The sequence below is a fragment of the Garra rufa genome, chromosome 15, assembly GCF_049309525.1.
Source record: "Garra rufa chromosome 15, GarRuf1.0, whole genome shotgun sequence".
Taxonomy (NCBI): Eukaryota; Metazoa; Chordata; class Actinopteri; order Cypriniformes; family Cyprinidae; genus Garra; species Garra rufa.
In genome coordinates, this window is record NC_133375.1 from 28,098,114 (window position 1) to 28,123,854 (window position 25,741).

Sequence of the window (25,741 nt, forward strand, 5' to 3'; positions counted from 1 at the left end):
CTCTTTTGCTATTCAGTCTGCTGGTCATGGCAGGGTGCTGAGAAACATTTGGACTGTCACGCTTAAAGGAAGAACCACAAACGAGGAGAAACCAACAGCACCAGCATAATGGTAAAGTGCTCATTATTTTTGCAACTAAATGCTTAAGTTATTTGAACTTTTATGACTCATTTTGAGTCACACCTTATCTGACTGTAAACTATACACCTACTTGTTGCTGCTAAAAGACCCCTTGTTTATTAACATCAAGTCATTTTATTCCAGTATATGGTTATATGTTCCTTATTATACTCAATACACAACTGTAAGTCAAAAGGGGCTCATATAGGATGTGCAGTGAACTCAAACAACTCCTTAAATGGAAACTGATTGGCCTCTGTCATTAGTCTTGGTTTAATTTACCACAATTGTCTGTGACTGTTACTTCTGTCTGTTTGTTTGCTGAATGCACTCCATCAAAGCCTGATGCTGTCAAACCGGGGAAATGTTCATGTTTCCTTTGGTAAGGTGCTATTCACGGCCAGGCAGCTAGGTAACTGAGAGCAGTTTGAGGCTGGGGTGGTGCTTCTGTAGGAAGTGAGCGTTTTTTAACTTTATGTGGCAAGAGGTTTACAGAGGATTTTTCGCAACAGAACCCAGAAGTAGGGGGAGTGGGGAAGTATGTCAGAGGGGACTTGTGGTTCTGTTGGTACTTCCTCACCACTTCTCTGAAGCTTGTGTCTTTCTCAGCCTGTACTAAGAAGAGCCAGCTCATCTGGCCTATGAACAGATGGAAATTAGTTTTTGTCCATATAATTGAAAGGGGTTTGACTATATGGTCAAAAACAATTACAACTTTCTTTCTTACATCTAACTTCTTTTGTGTTGCACTGAAGAAAGAAAGTCATACAGGTTGGGAACACATTGTGTTTGTTCACTTTAATGTTCTTCCAAACCTGTATGGTTTCTTTCTTCAGTGAAACGCAAAAGAAGGTATTTAAAGAAAGTTCTAACTGTTTTTGACCATAAGATCATAATCGGTGAGGTCCACAACCACCTCAAACCCCTTTGACTTCCATTATATGGACAAAAACTAAGTTTTATCTGTTCATTTCACAACTTCACATCATCAGCTATGTAAAAATCTTTCATTACCTAATGACTCACAATGATTTACACTAGCCATTTTTGGAATGTGCAGATCAGTAGGCGTTTTCCACTGGTCAAGCATTTTCCACTATTACTTTCATATGGCTAGTTATAGTTGTATCTAGTTCCAGTAGCAAAGGGGAACATTTGTGATGTCATTCCAAAATAGTAGGGATGTAATGATTCACTCAACTCATGATGCGATGGCATTCACAATACTGATTTCAAGGTACAATTTTTTTTGTAAAATTGAAAAATGTCAAATAACAAAACTAAATTGAAATGTTAAAACAAACCCTAAATTTAAACAAGTCACAAGTAAAAGAAATATTTTAATATAAACAAACTAAGGCTTTATCTGTGCTCTTTTCATTCAAAATTAGAGGCAACCACTGTATTTTAATCATGATCCAAACAATGCTTTAGTTTGTGTAATTTCGAAATTTAAAGAAAAAAACAAAATTATACTGGATAAAACATCTGAACAAAACAAAAAAAGCAGACAGGCTGAATTAAAACTCAAATTAACTACGTTTACACTAGTACGTTTTAGTTGTAAAATGTTTAACTTTTGGACGTTTACGCTACTCCGGTTTTCCAAAACGCTGCAGACCTCGTTGTAGTTTGAAAACTTTGGGGTTGCATTTCAGGCCCTCTGTACACTAGTGTGTTTTTGTTTTAAAACAGTGTTTTAAAATTAAAATGATTCTCATCTACACTGATGTTTTTGCTGCGTTTCAGAAACGATCTCTGTGTACACTATACAACCGAAAACACATGTCACATGACCATTCAGTGACATAATTTAAGAGAAGTAACCAGAAGTGACTGTTATTCCTTGGGGTTTAAAAATACTGTAATTTCTTTCTTTAACTTTGCAATTTAACTGTCACTTTCCTTAAATGACCCTTTCCTTAAATGACCCTTAATGATCATTTTTTAAAAGTCTTTGTTTTGGCCTTCATTTTTTTCAAGTCTTAATTGTCAAGGGTCGAAAACGCTGGAGTGTTTTAAACAACAGCTGTAATCATAGCAATAGCCTCAGTGTAAATGGACCAAAAAGGAAACTTTTGAAAATGATGGTGTGATTGCCCATGTATATATATCTATGGTGGCTGTCCGCATTCTCTCTGCATATCTTTGATGACTGTGTAAACAATAACATCATGCTTATTATGAATGGTCATGTGACTAGAGTTTTGGATTGTGTAGTATGGATGGAGATCGTTTCTGAAATGCATTGAAAACACCAGTGTAGACAAGGATCATTTTCTTTTTAAAACACTGCTTTAAAATGAAAACACACTAGTATAAACAGGGCTGACAGCAGGTGGCGCTTATGGAGCAGCAGCGATAAAGCGTTTCTTTGGTTGCTGCTGTAAACAAAACAGCCCTGCACTTTTAAAACTACTTAAATATTTAATTTTACAGAGTCAAATTGGAAAAAAAATACCATCTAAACTATTCTAAAAACAGTCGGTTCCCCTCAGAGATACTTTTATATAAACTCCTACCCCCCAGTTCCAACATGATTCATTTTACATCTCAACCGATTTGAATCGATTTTCAGCTGGCTCAGGATGCATCATTACATCCCTACAAAACAGGTATTTGAAATAATGTTTCAACTCTTTTTGACTTTGAAATGAAAGTCAGTAATCTCCGAAACAACTTTAAAACTCCACTGGCTTTCATTATATGGACAAAAACAAACCACTGAGACATTTTTCAAAATCTCATTTTGTGTTCCAAAGAAAGTACGACACACAGACTTGGACTATCAAGCAACAAAAAGCTTTGCCAAAGTGCTCAACTTTTTTCAAAATTGCATACTCTCTGAGTAGGTATTTCGTGCTTGTTTACCTCGTGACCCCCAAAAAGTATGTACTACTGTACAAAGTATAAATGTGTAAGTATCAATATAATCCGAACATACTACATTCATTGTCCATTTCAGAAAGTCTCCTTCAGAATACCTTTCACCTACTGTTTTACAAATGCTGCGAGTATAATACTCATTTTGACCCACTTTTTTAATAGGGAAGTAGCTTATTTGTAATCAGGTTCCATCTAGGCTTTCTATCATATTAGACCTTAACGTCAGCACTGACGTCAGTGAATCATTACGGCTGATTCATTCATGTCTGTCTTGCTCGTCAGGTGATAAAGTGCTTATCATTTCCTCTTCCTTTATTTCATCAGAGCATTTCAGCTATTTCAATATCTTTAATTTCTGAATGATTCAGAAATCTTCAGAAAATCCTGTGCCCATCAAACAACAGTTAATTAGTTTGTATTCTATATGTCTGCTGTAGCTCAGACAGGTATCGTGACCACCCTCCATGTGTGATGTTTAAGCTGTGGTTGAAACGAAGGCTAGGAATTCAGACCACAAACCAAGCAAAGGGTTCACAGTTTCCTAATCTTACAACGCATCAAACGAAAAGAAGCCTTAAGGAGCTTATGTAGAAAAACATCTGGTTTACCTCAAATTTAAATGCAAAAGTTAATATTGAAGCTTAGATATTTCAGCACTGTGAAACTCTAGCATGTTTGGTTTAACTTCTTCAGGCTTTCTGTGTAAAAAGTAAAATTGTTGAATTGTGTATCTCATATATGTGACCCTGGACCACAAAACCAGTCTTAAGTCGCTGGAGTATATTTGTAGCAATAGCCAAAAATACATTGTATGGGTCAAAATTATAGATTTTTCTTTTATGCCAAAAATCATTAGGAAATTAAGTAAAGATCATGTTCCATGAAGATTTTTTGTAAAATTACTACTATAAATATATCAAAATGTAATTTTTGATTAGTAATATACATTGTTAAGAACTTAATTTGGAGAACTTTAAAGGTGATTTTCTCAATATTTAGATTTTTTTGCACCCTCAGATTCCAGATTTTCAAATAGATGTATCTCGGCCAAATAGTGTCCTATCCTAACAAACCATATATCAACAGAAAGCTTATTTATTGAGCTTTCATATGATGTATACATCTTTTGTAAAATTTAACCTTATGACTGGTTTTGTGGTCCAGGGTCACATATGTAAATATGAGCAGACAGCAGTATAGGTGTGTTAGGTGTTAGATAATTTTCATAAGTAAGCCACAGTCTTTAATTGTCTGCAGTATGTGCTATCAGAATGTGACACAGTCACACAGCTGGTCTATAACTTCCTTACATCTGCTGCCGGTTGCTTGGAAACTATCTGTGGTTTCCTGTCCTAATACCCACAGACAACCACCTTAGTTCAATCACCTAGTTATTGGACCAGTTTCAATGTATGGTGATTAGAGAACCTACATTTAGCCTAATTCACTTGAGTCTTAATCTAGATGTGCAAACTTGTATTTGTAATGTTGTGAGATTTGCATACACCTTCTATTGTACTTTATATTGACTTATGTAGGAGAAAAGCCCTCTACATGTTGTACTTCAAAAGTCATCTTGTAAAGTACTTAACTATGTAATTCCGAACTATTTTTAAATCTGAAGTTTAACACATACTTTTATTTGCACCATTTTTAGAAATATGTGTTTGACTTTGTGAAGATCATGTTTCCCTTTAAAACAAGTAGCCTACATTCATGTGTACATAGATGTGCATCTCGGTTCAGCTTTTAGCTTCTCTCCTTCTCTATCTGCAATCACCAGTGGTTAGAAATAGTGGTAAATACTTCAGTAACAGGGAAGGTTGAAAGAGGAACTGGATGCCGTAAGTCTCTCTTTGGACCATGACTGTAAGTTTTCCAAAGACAGCGTCTTTCACTTGCTTATATGTCAGTGCAATGTGTGAATTGAGTATATTTAGAAGTAAACGTGTGACAGACTGCCTATGTAATCAGAAAAATTTCCTTTTTAAAAAAAAAAGCCGCAATTGTTTCCTGTTGGGTTTACAGTCATTGAATGCCAATAACGCAATTTTTCCCAGGGATTCATTGAAATCAAAAGGCCTCGTCAAAAGTCAGTCCACTTTTAACAATTTAGTTAATTCCATGATGCATAAAATCCAGCCCTATATTTTCAGTGTGTTTATGTAACTATAATGGGTTGTGGATGTCATTACATATTAGATTTACACTTCTTTGTCAACTGATCTCAACATTAAAGGAGTAGTTCACTTTCAGAACAAAAATTTACAGATAATGTACTCACCCCCTTGTCATCCAAGATGTTCATGTCTTTCTTTCTACAGTCGTAAAGAAATTATGTTTTTTGAGGAAAACATTTCAAGATTTCTCTCCATATAATGGACTTTTTTTAGAAAATAACCAATCGTTTTGCTAGATAAGACCCTTCTCTCCTTGGCTGGGATCGTTTAGAGCCATTTAAACTGCATTTTGGAAGTTCAAACTCGGGGGCGCCATTTAAGTCAATTATATGGAGAGAAATCCTGAAATGTTTTCCTCAAAAAACATAATTTCCTTATGACTGAAGAAAGAAAGACATGAACATCTTGGATGACAAGGGAGTGAGTACATTATCTGTAAATTTTTGTTCTGAAAGTGAACCTTTAAGGTGTCATATAAGCTTATCTGGCTTATAAACTATTTCTTGTAGAATTGCTCAATTTCATGAAGTCCATAAACTCAAATCTTTGTTGTAAAATTCCTATGAATGCATGTTGTGACTCTGTTCTCTCTGTCTTTCTATCCTCTGTCCATCAGGGCAGTAAGTATCACTGGCAGAGCCAGAATGTCAAGCAGAGCGGTGTTGATGACATGGTGCTTCTCTCTAAGATCACTGAAGATGCCATCGTGGAAAATCTCAAAAAGAGATACATGGATGACTACATCTTTGTATCCTTGATGTCAAAGTGATCAGATCACTCGAGGGTGGACCAGCACACTTCTCTCAGCTGATCAGCTAGCACCATTTGTGTTGTTGCTGTTGCTGTTGCTGTTGCTGTTTTTAAGACTTAGATCAGAAGTTTTGTCTTCCTCTTTTGTTTACGTGAGATCTCGACAATTAGCACACACTCACTTCCTGATTTTACATGACGCTCAGCAGTTGCTCTTTTGTTGTAACATGAAAACAAGCAGGGTATCTAAGTAAGATAAATATATGGTAAATATATTTCTTTTTCTAGATTTCCATGTCAAATAATTTTCAACTTTCTATTTAGCAAAGAATCTTAAAAATCACTTTTTCAAAAGAAAAAACAGTTTTCCACATTAAAGGAGACCTATTGTGCCCCTTTTTACAATATGTAATATAAGTCTCAGGTGTCCCCAGAATGTGTCTGTGAAGTTTTATCTCAAAATACCCCACAGATCATTTTGAAAATGCCTGTTTTGAGTGGAAGCAGAAACATGCTGTTTTCATGCTTGTCGCTTTAAATGCAAATGAGCTACTGCCCCCTGCCCCCTTTTCCAGAATAGAATTGTGAATTTACACCTCGTACATCAGATTGCTAAAAAACGTCTGTTTAAAATCAGGCATTTTAAAACATATTAGTTTAAACTTCTGATATACAGTTAAGGTCAAAAGTTTACATCCCTCTTTCAGAATCTGCAAAATGTTAATTATTTTACCAAAATAAGATCATACAAAATGCATATTATTGTTTATTTAGTACTGACCTGAATAAGATATTTCACATAAACGACATTTAGAGAAAGTCCCCAAAATAAAATAGTTGAATTTATAAAAATGACACTGTTCAAAAGTTTACATCCCCTTGGTTCTTAATACTGTGTTGTTACCTGAATGATTCAGAGCTTTTTTTTTTTTTTGTTTAGTGACAGTTGTTTATGAGCCCTTGTTTGTCCTGAACAGTTCAACTGTCTGCTGTTCTTTAGAAAAATCCTTCAGGTCCCACAAATTCTTTGGTTTTCCAGCATTTTTGTGTTTTTGAACTCTTTCCAACAATGACTGTATGATTTTGAGATCCATTTTTTCACACTGAGGACAACTGAGGGACTCATATGCAACGGCTACAGAAGGTTTAAACAAATCACTGATGCTCCAGAAGGAAAAACAATACATTGAATTTAAAGATCAGGGTAAATGTATATTCTGCAGCCTCTGAAGGGCAGTACTAAATGAAAAAAAAAGATATTTAGGCAAAATAGGAAAAATGTACTCATCTCCATTCTGTTCAAAGGTTTTCACTCCCTTAATGCATTGTTGTTCCTTCTGAAGCATCAGTGAGTGTTTGAACCTTCTGTAATAGTTGCAAAAGTTTTTCTCAATGTGAAAAGATAGGTCTCAAAATCAAAATTGTAAAGAGTTCAAATACACAAAAATGGAAACGGAAAACCAAAGAGTTTGTGGGACCTGAAGGTCTTTTCTGAAGAACAGCGGGCGGTTTAACTGTTCAGGACAAACAAGGGACTCATGATCAACTATCACTAAACAAAAAAACAGCTCTGAATCATTCAGGTAACAACACAGTATTAAGAATCAAGGTGATGTAAACTTTTGCACAGGGTCATTTTTATAAATTCAACTATTATTTTCTCTTGTGGACTATATGAAAACTTGCTTCATGTGAAATATCTTATTCAGGTCAGTACTATTTAAACATTAACATGCATTTTGTATGATCCCTCTTATTTGGGTACAATAATTAACATTTCACAGATTCTGAAAGGGGGATGTAAACTTTTGACCTCAACTGTAGGGTTTTCTTAGCGTGCACAAAGCGGCTGTCGCACAGCATGGGAGTACTAAACTAAGTTCTCTTTCATGTCTTATTGCTCTTTAACTGTCAAATACACACAAGTTTATGTTACAAAAACAGTCTGTTATGTCTGTGAAAGTTTCTTGTGAAGATATTTTTTATTAAATCTGTGTGGCAGCAGTGTAATATACAGTAAATAAATCAATAAATCCACTGCTCTCTTGTCTCTTCTGAGGCACTCTTAGTGTTCTGTGTTCGTCTGTGCAGCCAAAGACAGAAGAGTTAGCATGCTTTGCTTTAACTTTTAGCATGGTGTTAGAACTGGTACACCATTGTCGCTTGTGAAAACAAAATGGCAACACCGTGAATGGAAACATGCAGATTAGGCAGTAATACTATAATAAGATCCCCTTATCACATCACCAAATCTGACCCACTAATTTTTTCACATGCTTGCAGAAAAATGCTTACCAAAACAAACTAGGTTGTCCTGTTTGCATTATCTGGGTTGGTAGATGCACTGGGGACCCTATTACAGCACTTAAATGATATTCACCTTTAATAATGATTAATGTTTCTTGATGTTTCTAGAATGATTCAGTGACACTGAAGACTGGAGTAATGTCTACTGAAATTTCAGCTTTCATTCATAACAGGAATTAATTACATTTTATGTGAATTTTACTGGATTGTTATATGTCCTTAACTGTGATTTTGAAGACCTATATAGGGCCTGTCTTGATATCAGTAAATCCCTTCAAACAGATGCCGTACTTCACTGACCGTGAGATTGAGCTCTACCAGGGAGCTGTAGGTCAAATACAACAAACACTTACTGTCATTACATTACATCACATCAGTCATTTAGCACATATGTCATGCATTTATCATATGAAGTCCGTTTACACAGCCATCTCTTTTTTTCTTTAGGCCCAGTATGAGAACCCACCACACATTTACGCTCTGACAGACAACATGTACAGGAACATGATGATTGACAGCGAAAATCAATGTGTCATTATTAGGTTTGTGGTGCTCGCATGATACATGCCGCCTGTTTCAACACGGATTTGATGTTCTTCCTGTGACTTGCCACATTTAAACCCAAGCCCACTTTCACATCCAGGCCACACCTCTAGATCAAACCGCTGGAGAAAAAATATCAGGGAATCCACATGACTGGCTTCTGGTTTAACATTTAAAGAATTTTTTTTTTAGTATGCATTTCCAGTTTTGAGAAAGCAGTCTGTGACCTTTCGCTGTCTAACAACTCAAGACGAAAGTCCACAGCTTTTCATGCCATCTCAGCCATTTTCAATATCAGTGTCATTCGCTGATATCAGTTTTTATTCTCTTCGCTCCCGTTCTCACTGTTGGCAGTTCCTTCCCTTGTTTGTCACACCCGCAAATGTCTTTGTAGCAGTGGTCACCATTCTTAGTATAGTTTCCTTCCTGATTTACACAGGCAGTGGAGAAGAGCTTGCAAATGTTGCTTCTTAATAGCTTTCTGAAACCAAAGGCTGCCTTGCTGAACACAAGTTTGTACAAAAGTTACTCATTAGGTGGCTTCCAAAATGCCTAAACCATCACATCTAATGAACTAGAACAAATCAAGCGAGGTTTAGATGTAACCAAGCGAAATTTAACAGCTAAAAATTACTAGTTGAATTAATTTAGTTTGTTCATTAAAGCCATTTTTATAATTACAGAAATTATACAACCAGGAAATTACAAGCACTGAAGTATGTATCTGATTGACCAAATAGGGGCATCTTAGTGTCACAAGATGTGTCCTGAGGTCTTCCTACTTCCATTTTTTGGGTCTCGGCCAATGAGGATGAGAATAGCCATATGTAGACATGCCATTTTATTCTTACGAGTGGTAGAATTTCATTTTGGCAAAGAATTAAAAGGGTTTTAAAAGCTGCTACCCACAACTTCCTGTGACAGTGACGTCACCTTTTGAAAGCATACTTGTGTGTTTGAATGTGAATGTGAATTTAAACAGTACTAATAATTCATGTTGAATCAGGGAAACTTAACATAATCAGGCAGTTATGTACTTCTCTTCTGTATGTTTGTGTTTAGTGGAGAAAGTGGAGCAGGAAAAACAGTTGCTGCTAAATACATTATGGGCTACATCTCTAAAGTATCAGGAGGAGGAGCTAAAGTACAGGTAGTGGCTGTTTAAATTACCTTTCACTTTTTAGAAGCAAATGGCAGGTATTAAACATGCGCTGTGTTGTTTTTTGTTGTTTAGCATGTGAAGGAAATTATCCTGCAGTCAAACCCTCTGCTGGAAGCCTTTGGCAATGCGAAGACGGTCCGCAACAACAATTCAAGTCGCTTTGTGCGTTTCACTCTCACACATATGCAGCTCAGTCTTATTCATTTACAACTGTGTTCCAGTACTGTGAGTAACACTAACTCGATTGACAGGGCAAATACTTTGAGATCCAGTTTAGTCGAGGAGGAGAGCCAGACGGAGGGAAGATCTCCAACTTCCTGCTGGAAAAATCAAGAGTCGTGAGCCAGAATGAAAATGAAAGGAACTTTCACATCTTCTACCAGGTAGGAAAGTTTTCTGATTATAGGAACATTTTTTGTTTAGACAGTGACTTAAAGCTACATTTTTAAAAAATAAGTCACAGATCTAAAAAAAACAAACAAACAGAAAAACACTACCAGTCAAAAGTTTTTGAACGGTAAGATTTTTAATGTTTTTCTTTTTTTAAAGAAGACTCTTCTACTCACCAAGCCTGCATTTATTTGATCCAAAGTACAGCAAAAACAGTACAATTTTGAAATATCTTTTACAATTTTAAATAACTGCTTGCTATTTGAGTTTCTTTTAAAATATTATTTATTCCTGTGATTTCAAAGATGAATTTTTGGCACCATTACACCAGTCACATGATCCTTCGGAAATCATTCTAATATTCTGATTAGAAAACATTTATTATCTTTTGTAAAATCTTTTGTAACGTAAATGTCTTTATCATCACTTTTGATCAATTTAAAGCATCCTTGATAAATAAAAGTATTAATTTCTATAATTTCTTTCCTATATATACTGACTCCAAGCTTTTAAATGGTATAGTGTGTAATGTTACAAAAGCTTTTTGTTTCACATAAATGCTGAACTTTGGATCTTTCTATTATGAAATAATTCAAAAAAAAATATTCAACTGTTTTAAGTATTGATAATAATAATATTAATTTAATAATGTTTCTTGAACAGCAAATCAGCGTATTAGAATGATTTCTGAAGGATCATGTGACACTAAAGACTGGAGTAATGATGCTGAAAATGTAGCTTTGATCACAGGAATAAATTACATTTTAAAATACATTTAAACAGAAAACATTTATTTTAAATAGTAAAAATATTTCACAATTTTACTGTTTTTGTTGGACTTTGGATCAAATAAATGCAGAAGAGACTTTCTTAAAAAAATTCTTACTGTTCAAAAACCTTTGACTTAGTGTGTGTGTGTTTATATACTGTACAAAATTTTCAGATAATACTAATGGGCCGCATGAACAGCTATTGAATTACCCACCTCTCTCTCTTTTGTTTTTAGCTAATAGATGGTTGCACACCTCAGCAGAGGGAAGAATTAGGAATTATGACTCCAGATTACTACTACTACCTGAACCAGTCTGGAACATACAAGGTGGATGGAACTAATGACAGCAAGGACTTCCAAGAAACAATGGTACATATTGTCATCAGTATTATCATGCCAGATTATGTGGATTTTCTCTCAAACACTTTGAGAACAGTTCAGTTTTCACCACTAAGACCTTTGTTAACTCTTATTTCTGATGTCTACAGGAAGCCATGCAGGTGATCGGCATACCGGAGATGTTTCAGAGGCAGGCCCTGCAGATTGTAGCTGGCATCTTACATCTGGGCGCTGTCAGTTTCATTGAGGCGGGAAACTACGCGCAGGTGGAGAGTGTGGACTGTAAGTAATATGTAGATGAAATTTGCCTATTATTTTTTGTTTTGTTAGACTTTGCATTGACATCTTTCACCCTGCTTTCAACCCAGTATTGGCGTTCCCTGCATATCTGCTGGGCATCGACCAAAACCGTCTACAGGAGAAACTCACCAGCAGGAAAATGGACTCCAAATGGGGTGGTAAATCTGAAACCATCGATGTGACTCTGAACAGAGAACAAGCATGCTACACACGTGATGCTCTTGCCAAAGCACTCTACGCCCGTCTGTTTGACTACCTGGTTGAGGTTAGTGAACGGTGTATGAACACCCAATAACCGTTGGTTGAAGGGAAAAGAGGTCATTTTTTGCCTTTCTCTGTCTAAACAGGCAATAAATAAAGCCATGCAGAAACCCATTGAGGAGCTTAGTGTTGGTGTTCTGGATATTTATGGATTTGAGATTTTCCAGGTGAATATCCTTTCCTTTTTTTATTGATTGTTATTGCATATTATAATGAGGGAGTTTTAACCTTCTAATCAATAATCAGCCAACAAGGTTTATTGTAATTTTAATTGACTCTAAATATACATTGCTATTCAAAAGTTTGGGGTCAGTTTTGTTAGTAAGAGTACTATTAAAAAAAGAAAGAAAGGACAGTACAGTAAGTACAGTAAATACATGTTTGATGTTACAAACGATTTCTATTTCAATTAAATGCTGCTCTTTTGAACTTTATACATTACCAGTCAAAAGTTTTTGGACAGTAAGATTGAATGTTTTTTAAAGAAGTCTCTTCTGCTCACCAGGCCTGCTTTTATTTGGTCCAAAATACAGCGAAAGCGGTATTATTGTGAAATGTTTTTACTATTTAAAATAACTGTTTTCTATTTGAATATATTTTAAAATGTAATTTATTCCTGTGATCAAAGCTACATTTTAGGAAGATTACTCCAGTATTCAGTGTTACATTATTCTTCGCAAATCATTCTAATATGCCGATCTGCTGTTCAAGAAGTAGTATACACTACACTATTCAAAAGCTTGGAGTCAGTGTAATTTTCTTTTTCTTTTTTTGTTTGGGAAAGAAATTAAAGAAATTAATACTTTTATTTAGCAAGGATGCTTTAAATTGATCAAATGATACATGCTGTTCTTCTGAACTTTCTGTTCATTAAAGAAACATGAAAAATAAATGTTTTTGAGCAGCAAATCAGAATATTAGAATAATTTCTGAAGGATAATGTGACTGGAGTAATGATGCTAAAAATTCAGCTTTTAAATCACAGGAATAAATTACATTTTTAAATGTATTAAAATAGAAAACAGTTATTTTAAATAGTAAAAATATTTAGGAAATTTACTGTTTTTGCTGTACTTTTGATCAAATAAATGCAGGCTTAGTGAGCAGAGGAGACTTTGGACTCAAAAAAAGTATCAAAATTAAGCACCAAATTAGCATGTTATTAATTTAAAATATAGTAAAATAGATTATTTTAATGTTGTTTTAAAATTGTAATAATATTTCACAATCTTTTTACTCTTTTAGTGAACAAATAAATGCAAACATTTGAACGGTAGACATAGATTTTATGATCATTTTCAAGTTTCAAGGTTCTTAAGTAACATTCTGTGAAGTTAGTTGGATTTCAGTTCTATTATTAATAACAATTATCTATTTGTTTCCTCTAGAGAAATGGTTTTGAGCAGTTCTGCATCAACTTTGTGAATGAAAAGTTGCAGCAGATCTTTATTGAGCTGACACTGAAAGCAGAACAGGTACAACAAATAAGTCTTTCAGTATACTGTACTTTTCATGTCTTGATGTGTGTAAAGTCTCAATCTGACAGACTTATTGTTCTTTACATCCCACAGGAAGAGTATGTACAGGAGGGCATCAAATGGACACCCATAGAATACTTTAACAACAAAATTGTGTGTGACTTAATAGAAAATAAACTGGTAAGCGTGTAGAGAGACATTATACATTATAGACCAATTTGGTGTTTGCAAATAGTGATGACAGTTTTTGTAGATGGAGCATATCTGCGTATAAGTCATGGAATAAAATTTTTTGTTTATATTTCAAAATTTAGCAATTCCAATATTATATCTCACAATTCTGATAAGAAAAATCAACTTGTCAGTCTCTTTTTTCTCCTCAGCTCAGAATCATGGGTTTATAGCCTACACTTCTGGCTTTTTTTCCTCAGAATTGACAAACTTGCTATTGTTGAGTTAAATCGAGTTATAATGTCTGAACTAGGATAACTAGGATATATAAAAAAAGACAAATGTTAGGCGAATGTTATGTAAAATTGTATAGTTTCAAATAGTATTTAATGCTGTAACTGTATGGCTAATATAATATGTCCCCTATGAACTGCCTGTGTGAATATTATATAGACCTATTGTTAAAATCAAATCAATGCTTTGAAAGTATAGTAATCTCAGCAGGTTTCATCCATTAGTCTGTCCATCTAAACATCTGCGTTTAGCTTCAAATGACGTCTTTGATGACAGTATTCTATAAAATGGATTTGCATTCTGATTCTTACATCCAACGGCACAACACTTTTTTTTCTCTTATTCCATGAATTTTACCCATTTCCCTCCACTTGTTACCAGTGTTTTTCTGCCACCACAATACGTGCGCAGCTGCAATTGACTTAACTGTGAAGTCTACTCCAAATTGGTCTATTAAAAAGAAATTAATCATTTTTTTTTGTAAGCTGTAACCCTATTATCCCTCAATCCCAGAATCCACCCGGCATCATGAGTGTGCTGGATGATGTGTGTGCTACCATGCATGCCAAAGGAGACGGTGCTGATATGACTTTGCTTCAGAAGCTTCAGGCTGCGGTGGGGACACACGATCACTTCAACAACTGGAACTCTGGTTTCGTCATTCACCACTACGCTGGCAAGGTGTGTTACTAATTTTGACGCATAGTGCTTACCATCTTTTGAACAGTAGTGTATACAGTTGAGGTCAAATGTTTACATACAATTTTTCTACCAAAATAAGAGGAATCATACAAAATGCATGTTATTTTTTATTTAGTACTGACCTGAATAAGATCTTTCACATAAAAAACGTTTACATATAGTCGACAAGAGAAATTAATAGTTTAATTTATAAAAATTACCCTGTTCAAAAGTTTAAATACACTTGATTCTTAATGCTGTGTTGTTACCTGAATGATCCACAGCTGTTTTTTTTTTTTGTTTAGTAACAGTTGTTCATGTTCTTACTGCCTGCTATTCTTCAGAAAAATCCTTTAGGTGGTTTTTCAACATTTTTGTGTAGTTGAACCATTTCCAACAATGACTGTATGATTCTGAGATCCACCTTTTTACACTGAGGACAACTGAGGGACTCATATGCAACTATTACAGAATGTTCAAAGTGTCACTAAGAAGAGGAAACGCAATGCATTAAGAGCCAGGGGTGAAAACTTTTGAATAGACGTTTGCATTTTTCCTACTTTGCCTAAATATCATATTTTTTTCATTTAGTACTGCCCTTCAGAATCTACAGAAGATATTTACGTTTCCCAGAAGACAAAGTTAAATGTACCCTAATCTTAATGAATTGTGTTTCCTTCTGAAGCATCAGTGAGTGTTTGAACCTTCTGTAATAGTTGCATATGAGAGTCCCTCAGTTGTACTCAGTGTGAAAAGATGGATCTCAAATCACACAGTCATTGTTGGAAAGAGTTTAAATAAACAAATACGCTGAAAATCCAAAGAATTTGTGGGACCTGACAGTTTTTCAGAAGAACAGTGGACAGTTTAACTGTTCAGGACAAACGAGGCACTCATGAACAACTATCACTAAACAAAACAAAGCAAAAAAAAGCGACATTTCTTATTCAGGTCAGTACTAAATAAAAAATAACATGCATTTTGTATGATTCCTCTTATTTTGGTAAAAACAATTAACATTTTGCAGATTCTTCAAGGTGTATGTTAACTTTTGACCTCAACTGTATGCAGTAGCACTCTTCTTATTACCTACTTCTTTGGTTCAGGTGTCGTATGATATCAGTGGTTTCTGTGAGCGAAACAGAGACGTGCTTTTCCCTGACCTCATAGAACTGATGCAAAGCAGCCAATAGTAAGTACTAATTCTCTCTTTCTCTCTTATCATCATAAGCATTGTCCATATTTAGTCCGTGTTTAAGGTTTGGTATAGAGTAGATAATCAATTTTCCCTGAAATAAGATTAACTGCTTTTCTACTCCTAAAAAACGCACTGGCAAATTAGCAAACACTAGCAAACGTATCCCTTTTTCCATAACATGTTCCAAACATCCCAAAATATTTATTTCTCTGGCACTGCAGCGATTTCATGCGAAGCCTCTTCCCAGAAAACCTCAACACGGATAAGAAAGGTAGACCTACCACTGCTAGCTCGAAGATCAAAGTAAGACCAATGTCCTTAATAAACTCTTACTCCTCTGAGGATCTGTCACATTTCCTTTATCTGGAGTCACTCATTGACTGTCTGGTCCACAGAGGCAGGCCAATGAGTTAGTTAGCACACTGATGAAGTGCACACCGCACTACATCCGCTGCATCAAACCCAACGAGACCAAGAGGCCCAAAGACTGGGAGGAGAGCAGGTGAGGTGTGCTCATTCAAATAAGACTCTAGACAGTTCACAGAGGTGGTGTAAATTAACTACAACATGGTTTATGTTCCCAGAGCGAAACATCAGGTGGAATATCTTGGTTTGAGGGAAAATATTAGGGTACGACGTGCCGGCTTTGCTTATCGTAGAATCTTCCAGAAGTTTTTACAAAGGTAAGAGTAAATCCCAAAAATATGTCATTAACAAGTATCTTTGTTGCTGTGTTTTATCCACCTTATTCTTCAATGTGGAAGGAAGCCTGTTTATTTACAATTGGCCACGCCCATTCTTAAGGTAAAATAAGGTGGATATGGATATTATAGTAGCATTGCAGTCTAATACTTGAATCAGCTCTGGGGTTTTCCAGTTATTAAATTAACCTCAGGTGAGGAAGTGTGAATAAATTAGTCTCTGGTGTTAATCTCAGTGGAAATATTGTTGGTGTGTTAATCTTGACCTCTCAGGAGTGCTAATTTTAGTGGTGATTTCCCAAGTGTGTTAATCTCAGTGCCCGTGTCTCGGGTAACTAAAACGCACTTGTGTTTTGCTAGGTACGCCATTCTTACAGCAGAGACGTGGCCGCATTGGCGTGGTGCAGAACAGCAGGGCGTCTTGCACCTCTTGCGTTCTGTAAACATGGACACAGATCAGTACCAAATGGGTCGCACCAAAGTCTTCGTCAAGAATCCTGAGTCGGTGAGGCTTAGAAATCTGAAAAAAAAGTCTCAAAATTAATAAATAAGGCCTTGGATCCTTAAAAAGAAGGGCATAAATAAACTATTGATCAAATCTGGACTTTCCCTTTCTTGTTTCAACTCGCATTTCTTGTAACTGCAGCTATTTTTGCTGGAGGAGATGCGAGAGAGGAAGTTTGATACGTTTGCCAGAACCATTCAGAAGGCATGGAGAAAATACATCGCTAGGAGGAAATATGAACAGATGCGAGAGGAGGGTGAGTTCAAGTTAAAAAAACCTGAAGACTTCCTACATAGATCCTAACATGTCTACAGCAGAGAGTCAGAGAACTTCATAAGTGACTGATGTGCCACACAAACAATGTTTCCATTAATTTAAAAAATACTTTGCTGTTAGCATTTTGCTGAGCTAATGGCAGGATCCTCTAATAAGCATAAAAATACACTGCATATACAAATATTGGGTGCAATAATCTATTTTATTATATTAAACTATTTTAGTTTATACTTTTAGGTAATTTAGTATTAAATACACTTATTTATAATCCTAATTTCTGTTTTGTAATGTTTACATCGCCTATTAGTATGAAAGCCCATTTCCACTAGTGAACCAAAAAAAAAATGGTAATTGCAAATTTTTATCTCACAATTCTGACTTTTTTTTCACACAAACTTGCAATTCTGACTTTTTCTCTTAGAAATGCGTGATACAAACGTGAAAATCTGACTTTTCTCAAAAATGTGTGATATAAACTTGCAATTCTGACGTTTTCTCTCAAAATTTCAAGATATAAACTCGCAATTACTACATTTTCTCTCAGAATTGTGATATAAACTCGCAGTTTAGACTTTTTCTCTTGGAATTGTGTGATACAATCTCGCGATTTTAACTTTTTCTCAGAAATGTGTGATAAAGTTGCGATTCTAACTTTTTCTCTCAGAACTGTGAGATATGAACTTGCAATTTTTACTTTTTTTTCAGAATTGTTTGATATAAACTTGCAACTTTGACTTTTATCAGAATTGCATGATATAAACTCGCAATTCTGACTTTTTTTTCTCAGAATTGCATGATATAAACTCACAATTTTGACTTTTTTTCTTAGAATTGCATTATACAAAAATGCAATTTTGACAATTTTTTTCAGAATTGCATGATATAAACTCACAATTTTTACTTTTTTCTTAGAATTGCATGAAATAAACTTGCATTTCTGACTTTTCTCAGAATTGCATTATACAAACTTGCAATTCTGACTTTTTCTCTCAGAATTGCTTGATACAAAATCGCAATTGACTCCTCTGTATTGCATGATATAAGCTTGATATAAGCTTGATACAAACTCTTAAATCTGACTCTTTTTTTCAGAATTGCATGATTTAAACTGGCAGTTCTGATTTTTTCCTAAGCTTGATATAAGCTTGATACAAACTGGCAATTCTGACTTTTTTTCTCAGAGTTGCCTGATACAAACTTGCAATTTTGACTTTTCTCAGAATTGTGTGATATAAACTAAATTGTAAAGTAAATATTGCAAGATATAAATATATAAGTGCTCACAATTGCATTTATTTTTTATATTCTGAGAAAAAAAGTCAGAATTGTGAGTTTATATCATGCTTTTTTATGTTGTATTCAGTGGCGGAAATGGGCTTCCATGCATATGGTTTACACTGTACTAGCAACTTTTATATATGAGGTAGCACACTTACTCTATCTCTCTCACTGTCTAATTTTCAGCTTCTGATATACTGTATAACTTTAAAGAGCGACGTAGGAATAGTATAAACAGGAACTTTGTTGGCGATTACCTGGGGATGGAAGAGAAGCCTGAACTCCGGCAGTTCATGGCCAAGAGAGAGCGAGTTGACTTTGCAGATTCGGTCAACAAGTTTGACCGTAGGTTCAAGGTGAGAAACTAATAAGCAAAACGGTTTAAAAGTTTGGGGTTGGTAAAATTTTTTTTTTTTTTTTAATTAACGTTTCTGAAATAAGTCTCCAATTTGGTGTTCAGAAAACATTTCTTGGTAACACTTTACAATAAGGTGTCATTTGTTAACATTAGTTAACGTATTAACTAACTTAAAATGAACAATGAACAATACATTTAATACAATACATTTTTGTGGAAACAGTAATGAATTTTTCAGGATTATTGTGTAAATAGAAAGCTTAAAAGAACAGCATTTATTTCAAATAGGTTAAATAAGGGCATACATAAGATGTAAACATTTCTTGCTGTTTTCTTTAGTCTATAAAGAGGGATCTAATACTGACACCGAAATCCATCTACGTAATCGGACGGGAAAAGATAAAGAAAGGACCAGAGAAAGGCCAGATAAAGGAAGTTCTGAAAAGAAAGCTTGAAATTGGAAGTGTCCGTTCGATCTCTTTGAGGTAAGTTGCTGCCTCATTCTGCCTGTATAAACTATATGCTGGTGCCACTTGAATCCATATATATTTGTTTAAGAAACACAAGTACGATTGTGACCGCAAACAAAAGGGTGGATTCTTGTTCTCAGAATATTGTGGCATTACACATTAAGCTACAATCAACCAGATTGTGGGCCTGAGCAAATGCGATAAAGCTGTTCATTTATCCTGTGTCTGCTTCATACACAATAGTGCTTACATGCAGATTTATTGCTGCGTGACACAAACAAGCTGCCAGACCACCACTGCTGCTACAGCAAAAGAGCTTATACGGAAGTTCTGCGGGGTCAAACTATTTGCAAAGTGCAAAAAAGGAAATTAGCAAACAGGAAATGAGTTCATATTTATGGCAGCTCAAGTTCATTTTTTCTGCCTTATATGTCAAGTCTGAGAGAGAATGAAAGTGCTTTTGACGAAGAGCGAGAGGGATGGTGATCATCTACTCTTTTTGATGATGATTAATGAAGATAATGCGTAAACCAATTACACATTAGTCAATAACAACATTGTCTGTGCTTTGATATTTCATCAGTCATGCTCTCTCTCATCTCCTCTTCTCTTCTGTCCTTAATTGCTCATAATCTTTCTTCTTCTTCAGTGTATTAGTTGTCCAGCACCATTTGAGCTGTTTGAGGTTTACCTGGCTGATGAGAAAACGTAATTTGTTGGATTTCATTGATATATGAATTTACTGTTAGGTCTTCCTTGATATGGTTTCTTCATAATCACACCCAGAGCTGTTAATGTCTTTTATACTTAACTTAAAAATGCTAATACTAAATGGTATCTCTAAAAAAAATGTTAAAAAATAAAATAAAAATAAATACAGTAAAAAAAAAGTAACATTGTGAAATATTATTACAATATAAAAGAACTGTTGTCTATTTTAATATATTCTAAAATGTAATTTCATCCTGTGGTGGCAAGTATTTTCAACTGTATTTTAACAGCCATTACTTTAGTGTCATATATTCTGCTGATTTTGTGCTGATTTCTAATATTTGACAATGTTGAAAACAGTTGTGCTGCTTAATGTTCTTGTGGAAACCATGATACTTTTTTTTAGGATTTATAAATAGAATATTCAAAATAAATAGAAAAATGAATATAAAGTTCAAAAGAACAGCATTCTTTTGAAACACAAAACAGTATTTTTTTTACTGTCTCCCTTGTCCAATTTAATGAATACTTGAATGAAAGTATTGGTTTAAAAAAAAAAAAAAGGCTTGAGAAACTCTGACCTATTTTCTTCAGGAAATATCAACGTTTTTGTCTTCATTTCCCTTCAGCACAAGGCAAGATGACTTCTTCATCCTTCATGAGAATGAGTATGACAGTCTGCTGGAGTCCACTTTTAAGACTGAGTTCCTCAGTCTGCTTTGCAAGCGTTATGAGGAGCAAACTCGAAGCAAACTCTCACTGTCCTTCAGCGACAGGTGTTGATAACTCTCCATCTCTCATTTTTAGCATTAGTCTCGTTCCAGTGCAGAACATAAACTGATACTAATGTTTTGTCCAGGCTGGAGTTCCGAGTGAAGAAGGAGGGCTGGGGAGGAGGCGGCACACGTGTGGTGGTTTTCCAGAGGGGACAGACTGATGAAGCCCTCATCAAACCTGGAGGAAAGACCCTCACTATCGCTATAGGAGATGGGCTACCAAAGACATCCAGTACGTGAGACAAATAAATAGATAGATGAAGAGTGTCAACAGAGGCACAAAAACTGTTCATTGAGCTTCACTGCATGTACTTTTGGTTTTCTCCAGAACCAACCAGGAAAGGCATGCCACAGAGTCACGGAGGAAGAAACCAGCCACGGCACAGAGGTAAATAAATTCCTAATTTATGTCATTTAAAGAATTAAAAAGTCTTCCAGAATTAAAATGACTTGATTTACTCATCTCCATGTCATCCAAGATGTTCATGTCTTTCTTTCTTCAGTCAAAAAGAAATTAAGGTTTTTGAGAAAAACAGTCCGGGATTTTTCTCCATATAGTGGACTTCAATGGTGGCCAACGGGTTGAAGGTCTGATTTGCAGTTTCATTGCAGCTTCAAAGGACTCTACATGATCCCAGAGGAAAAAGGGTCTTATCTAGTAAAACAATCAACATTTTTTAAGAAAAATACAAATTTATATACTTTCTAACCACAAATGCTTGTCTTGCACTAGCTGGGCACGTTACTTAAAAAAGTAAATATTTATAGTTACTTCCCGTAAATAGTAGATGAGTTACATTGTTTTAAACGTAACTAATTACCAGGAAAAATAACTTGTTACTTTTTGAAAAAAATTCATATACTGTATGTCAAATAACTTGGATGCCCCCAATATTAAATATAGTAAATGAATGAAACATTGTACACTAATCTATACTATTTTAATGTTGCTGTGGGACAATATGAGAGACACGTTCCAGGGGATAAATATCTCGTTATTAGGGTCGCTTTAACCCGCGGACATGAAAAACATCCCATGCCAACACTGTTGTCACACTGGTGCAGTCTGTCTCATTTATTCTTGATGACCGTGAAAAGAACTAAAAATACTCAGTCAATCTTGAAACTGGAAAGGGTCTACTTTTATGTATATAGCTATAATAACAACAAAACAATGTGCTTTTGTAAAATAAATAAAATAAACAGGGTGTGCTCTCTGCCATCTCTTCCTCCATCACACCTCCTCACACACACATAAATAAAACAACCTGATTCGCCGCGAATATGTGCCTCACAGACATGAGAAATATATGTATAGAAAGCTTGAAATGTCTACGTTTAAATGGAGCAAGTCACGTCGAAAACAAATATTCTCTGATAAAGTAATAATGATAGTGATAATGTTTTGCGAGCTCCATTTTTTCTCGTCTAAACTCATCTTTAATGTAAACTCTAACGTCAAATTTTCAATTCTGCCATCCGCTCACGTCCTTTAGTGTCAGTAATGGTAACGGCGCTTTAACAGGGGAAACAGTAATTAATTTGATTACTTGTTACTAAAAAAAAGTTATGCCATTAGTAACTCTAGTGCAAGATGAGCATTTGTGGTTAAGAAGTATACATTGTTTATTTTTTTAAGAAAATAACCGATCGTTTTGCTAGATAAGGCCCGTTTTTCTTGGCTGGGATTGTGTAGAGCCCTTTGAAGCTACATTGAAACTACAATTTGGAGCTGCAACCCGCTGATCCCCATTGAAGTCCAGTATATGGAGAAAATGGTATGTTTTCCTCAAAAACCTTAATTTCTTCACAACTGAAGAAAGAAAGATATGAACATCTTGGATAACATAGGTATGTGTAAATTATCATTAGATTTTCTTTCTGAAAGAGAAGTTAAAATTCTGAGCTGTGACTGCTGTAGATGTGGATATATTTATTGAAATTGAAACCCTCCAAATGGTATGATTTTAATCAGGGGGCCATCAGAACGGGGCTGCACAGTTTGCCCGGACTGGTGCTCAACAGCAACATCACTCGCAGCAGCAGAAGGAAGCGACGTACTCCATGCCAGTGAGGAACCCTCCACCCAGCAGCGCTCTCCCTAAACTGGGATCGCAGAAGAATCAAAGAGGCTCCCGGCCGGCCCAGAATCAGTCCACAAACCTTGACTTCCTCAGCGTGCCTGATCAGGGCATGTCAGGGTAAGAGAACACAGATAGACCAAGATCCAAGATGTTTATGTCTTTCTTTCTTCAGTCGAAAGAAATGTAGGTTTTTCTCCATATTGTGGACCTCAATTGTTCAAGGTCCAAATTGCAGTTCCAGTGCAGCTTCATAGGGCTCTACACGATCCCAGCCAAAGAATAAGGGTCTTATCTAGCAAAACGATTTGTCATTTTCTAAGAAAAATACAATTTTATATACTTTTTAGCCACAAATGCCACAGATAGACATGCACCTAACAATACTTCTCAAATGCAGTTTTTGTAAATACTAACCAGTCTAAAACTTTCTAGAATGCAGCGGAAAAGGAGCATCAGCCAACGGCCTCCACCAGCCCCCTCTAGCCGCCCCAAACCTCAGCCCCGTCCACAGGGCCCTCGCTGCAGAGCACTTTACCAGTATTTTGGCCAAGATGTGGATGAAATTAGCTTTGATGTCAACGACATCATAGAACTTATCAATGAAGGTGAGACCTGGAAATAAGAATGGTGTGAATTTGATGAAGGCTGTTGAATTGTTTTTAATTGCGCCCTTGGGTTTCCTGCAGATCCATCGGGATGGTGGCGAGGGCGGATTCATGGGAAGGAGGGTCTCTTTCCTGGAAACTATGTGGAGAAGATCTGACCTCTGCATGTCGACGGGGCCACGCTGATGAACCTGCACCCTGACTTTTGACCTCTAACCTCCACTAGATCATGGAATCTCTTAGGCTCTGGGAATTTACACTCAAGCCAGTGACGAGATCTTGTCACCATTTTGTAGTATTTTTGCTGAATTTTGTAATTATTTTTTTAAATAGACAGATTTGCTGGTACAGTTTTCAGACTAAGAGAGAGCACACACTGTTTACAAAGACTCTGCACTGTCCACAATTGACCACTTGACTGTGCTGTTGTGCAGTTTTTGAGAAAGATTTGTGAGAACTGTTTCTTTTTTCAAAGGGAAGAACAACAATCACAGCGTTTTCCTTAATTTTTCTTGTCTGATTTCATGAAATGTCCTGTAAAAAATAAGAAAATGTTTTCTGTGGATCAAAATTTTCTTTACCCTTTTTTCTCTTCTTTTCTGTGTAAAATCTTCAATCATAAAAGTATAAATTGATGTCAGATACTAACAGTATTAAAGAGAGCTTTGTTTTCAGATTTTCGAATTCAATGCTGTACTTTATTATAAAATAATGATTCTAGATTATGAATGAGTGAGGCAGTGAAAACTTCAAATGTCTTGGCCAGTAAACTAGTTCCAGAAAACTGAAGCCAAGCCTAAATAACTTTACTATGGAAACGTGTGTTTTCTTTCCCCCTCATCTAATGTCTGTGGTGCATGCATTATATGTGATGTTTGGAATTGGATTTGCAGTAGAATAGAGGTGAAGGTGTCTTTGACAGAAAGGTGAGTGACAGAAAAACGTGTTCTTCACAGGTGGGTAGGAGGACTGGTTGAACAGGTGAGTTCAGATTAAATGTTCACTACCTGACAGGTGCGCAGAGACGCTACAACAAGCATTATAAGAGTCAGTCCTCATTTTCAATGCTAAACATTTATGCAAAAACCAGCATGTTGCTGAGTGTAAAAAACAAATACAGATTTAAGCCTGGACATTTGCAAGTGATCTTCATGTTTATGAGGGGTAACTGCAGCAATTTTATCTATATGCTCCTATATGTTCCTCTGGGATGAAGATTGACCTTTGTTTCTATTTGTACAGGATACAACGTATGAGCCAACAGAGCCCTGCTGAACAAAAACAATAGAAACCATAACAGAAATTAGTGGTTTGAGCACATAGAGAAATTTTCAGGTATTTTGGATTTTTTGAAAAACCTACTTTTGCAAACTAGTCCTAGGTTTTTTTGTAGAGTGAATATCAATAATTATCTAAAAAAAAAGTTTGCCTTTCGAAAGAAGCAGGCCACTTTAAAATAAAGTAAATAAAGTAAAATTCCTATAAAACTCCTGATGTCACAGGAACAAAATTGCGGAGTTTGGCCACTTGGTGGCGCTACAAGAGGGAAAAACAATAAACGAAAAAATGATTGTACCAGTGTTGCCAAGTCTGTGGTTTTCCCGTAGAATTGGGCTACTTTAACACTGGTTCCTGCGGGTTGTTTTTAATGTCCGCGGGTTGAAGCGACCCCGATAACATAATGTTTTGCCCCTGGAATGCTAATTTGAAATGTTACGGGACCCCCCTCAAAATTTGATTGGGCTAGTTTTGAGAAGCAATTTGATAGGTTTTGATGTGAAAACCTGTCAACCCTGGATTGTACATTGCTCTAGAACCACTGCTGTCAATCAAATTGTTTCTTAAATAATTGAGAAGATGTAAAAAAGCTACTTTTGAAACCTGTTCCTAGGTTTTTCGCTTAATCTGGAAAAAACACTGCAGTACTCTGGACTCAATGTCAAAAATGATCCAAAAAATGTTGAAATGTAACTTTTGGGAAGCTATAACGGGGTCATTCATAAATTGGGCCTGTCCAAATTGACCCTAAATCCTAAAGCCTAAAGGAAAACTCAAAACTTCACAAAACTGTAACATAGTTTAATGCTATAACAGTCATAACCGTTAAAAAAACTATTTTTGTCTGTATTAATTTACCTGGATTTC

At 35.6% G+C, this 25,741-nt stretch overlaps 1 protein-coding gene across 1 annotated transcript; it reads left to right on the plus strand.

The window, feature by feature from the left end:
* Positions 1–24,270, plus strand: myo1f (myosin IF). Its single transcript, XM_073818887.1, has 28 exons — positions 1–111; positions 5,803–5,934; positions 8,481–8,570; positions 8,691–8,785; positions 9,849–9,936; positions 10,021–10,110; positions 10,200–10,331; positions 11,345–11,479; positions 11,599–11,731; positions 11,818–12,014; positions 12,097–12,177; positions 13,399–13,485; positions 13,582–13,668; positions 14,467–14,634; positions 15,741–15,826; positions 16,054–16,135; positions 16,228–16,334; positions 16,417–16,515; positions 16,894–17,038; positions 17,180–17,294; positions 18,779–18,948; positions 19,290–19,435; positions 20,761–20,907; positions 20,991–21,139; positions 21,236–21,295; positions 22,883–23,108; positions 23,424–23,596; positions 23,678–24,270. Exons 1-28 carry the CDS (start codon positions 109–111, stop codon positions 23,752–23,754), a joined length of 3,300 nt encoding a protein of 1,099 aa, XP_073674988.1. The 5' UTR covers positions 1–108; the 3' UTR covers positions 23,755–24,270.
* The last annotated feature ends 1,471 nt before the right edge of the window (positions 24,271–25,741 follow it).

Bases quoted from the DNA above. Each gene is read 5' to 3' on its own strand.
- myo1f (XM_073818887.1), top strand. The intron at 10,332-11,344 runs GTAGGAAAGTTT...TTTTGTTTTTAG, and splicing joins ACTTTCACATCTTCTACCAG to CTAATAGATGGTTGCACACC. The intron at 18,949-19,289 runs GTGAGAAACTAA...TGTTTTCTTTAG, and splicing joins AGTTTGACCGTAGGTTCAAG to TCTATAAAGAGGGATCTAAT.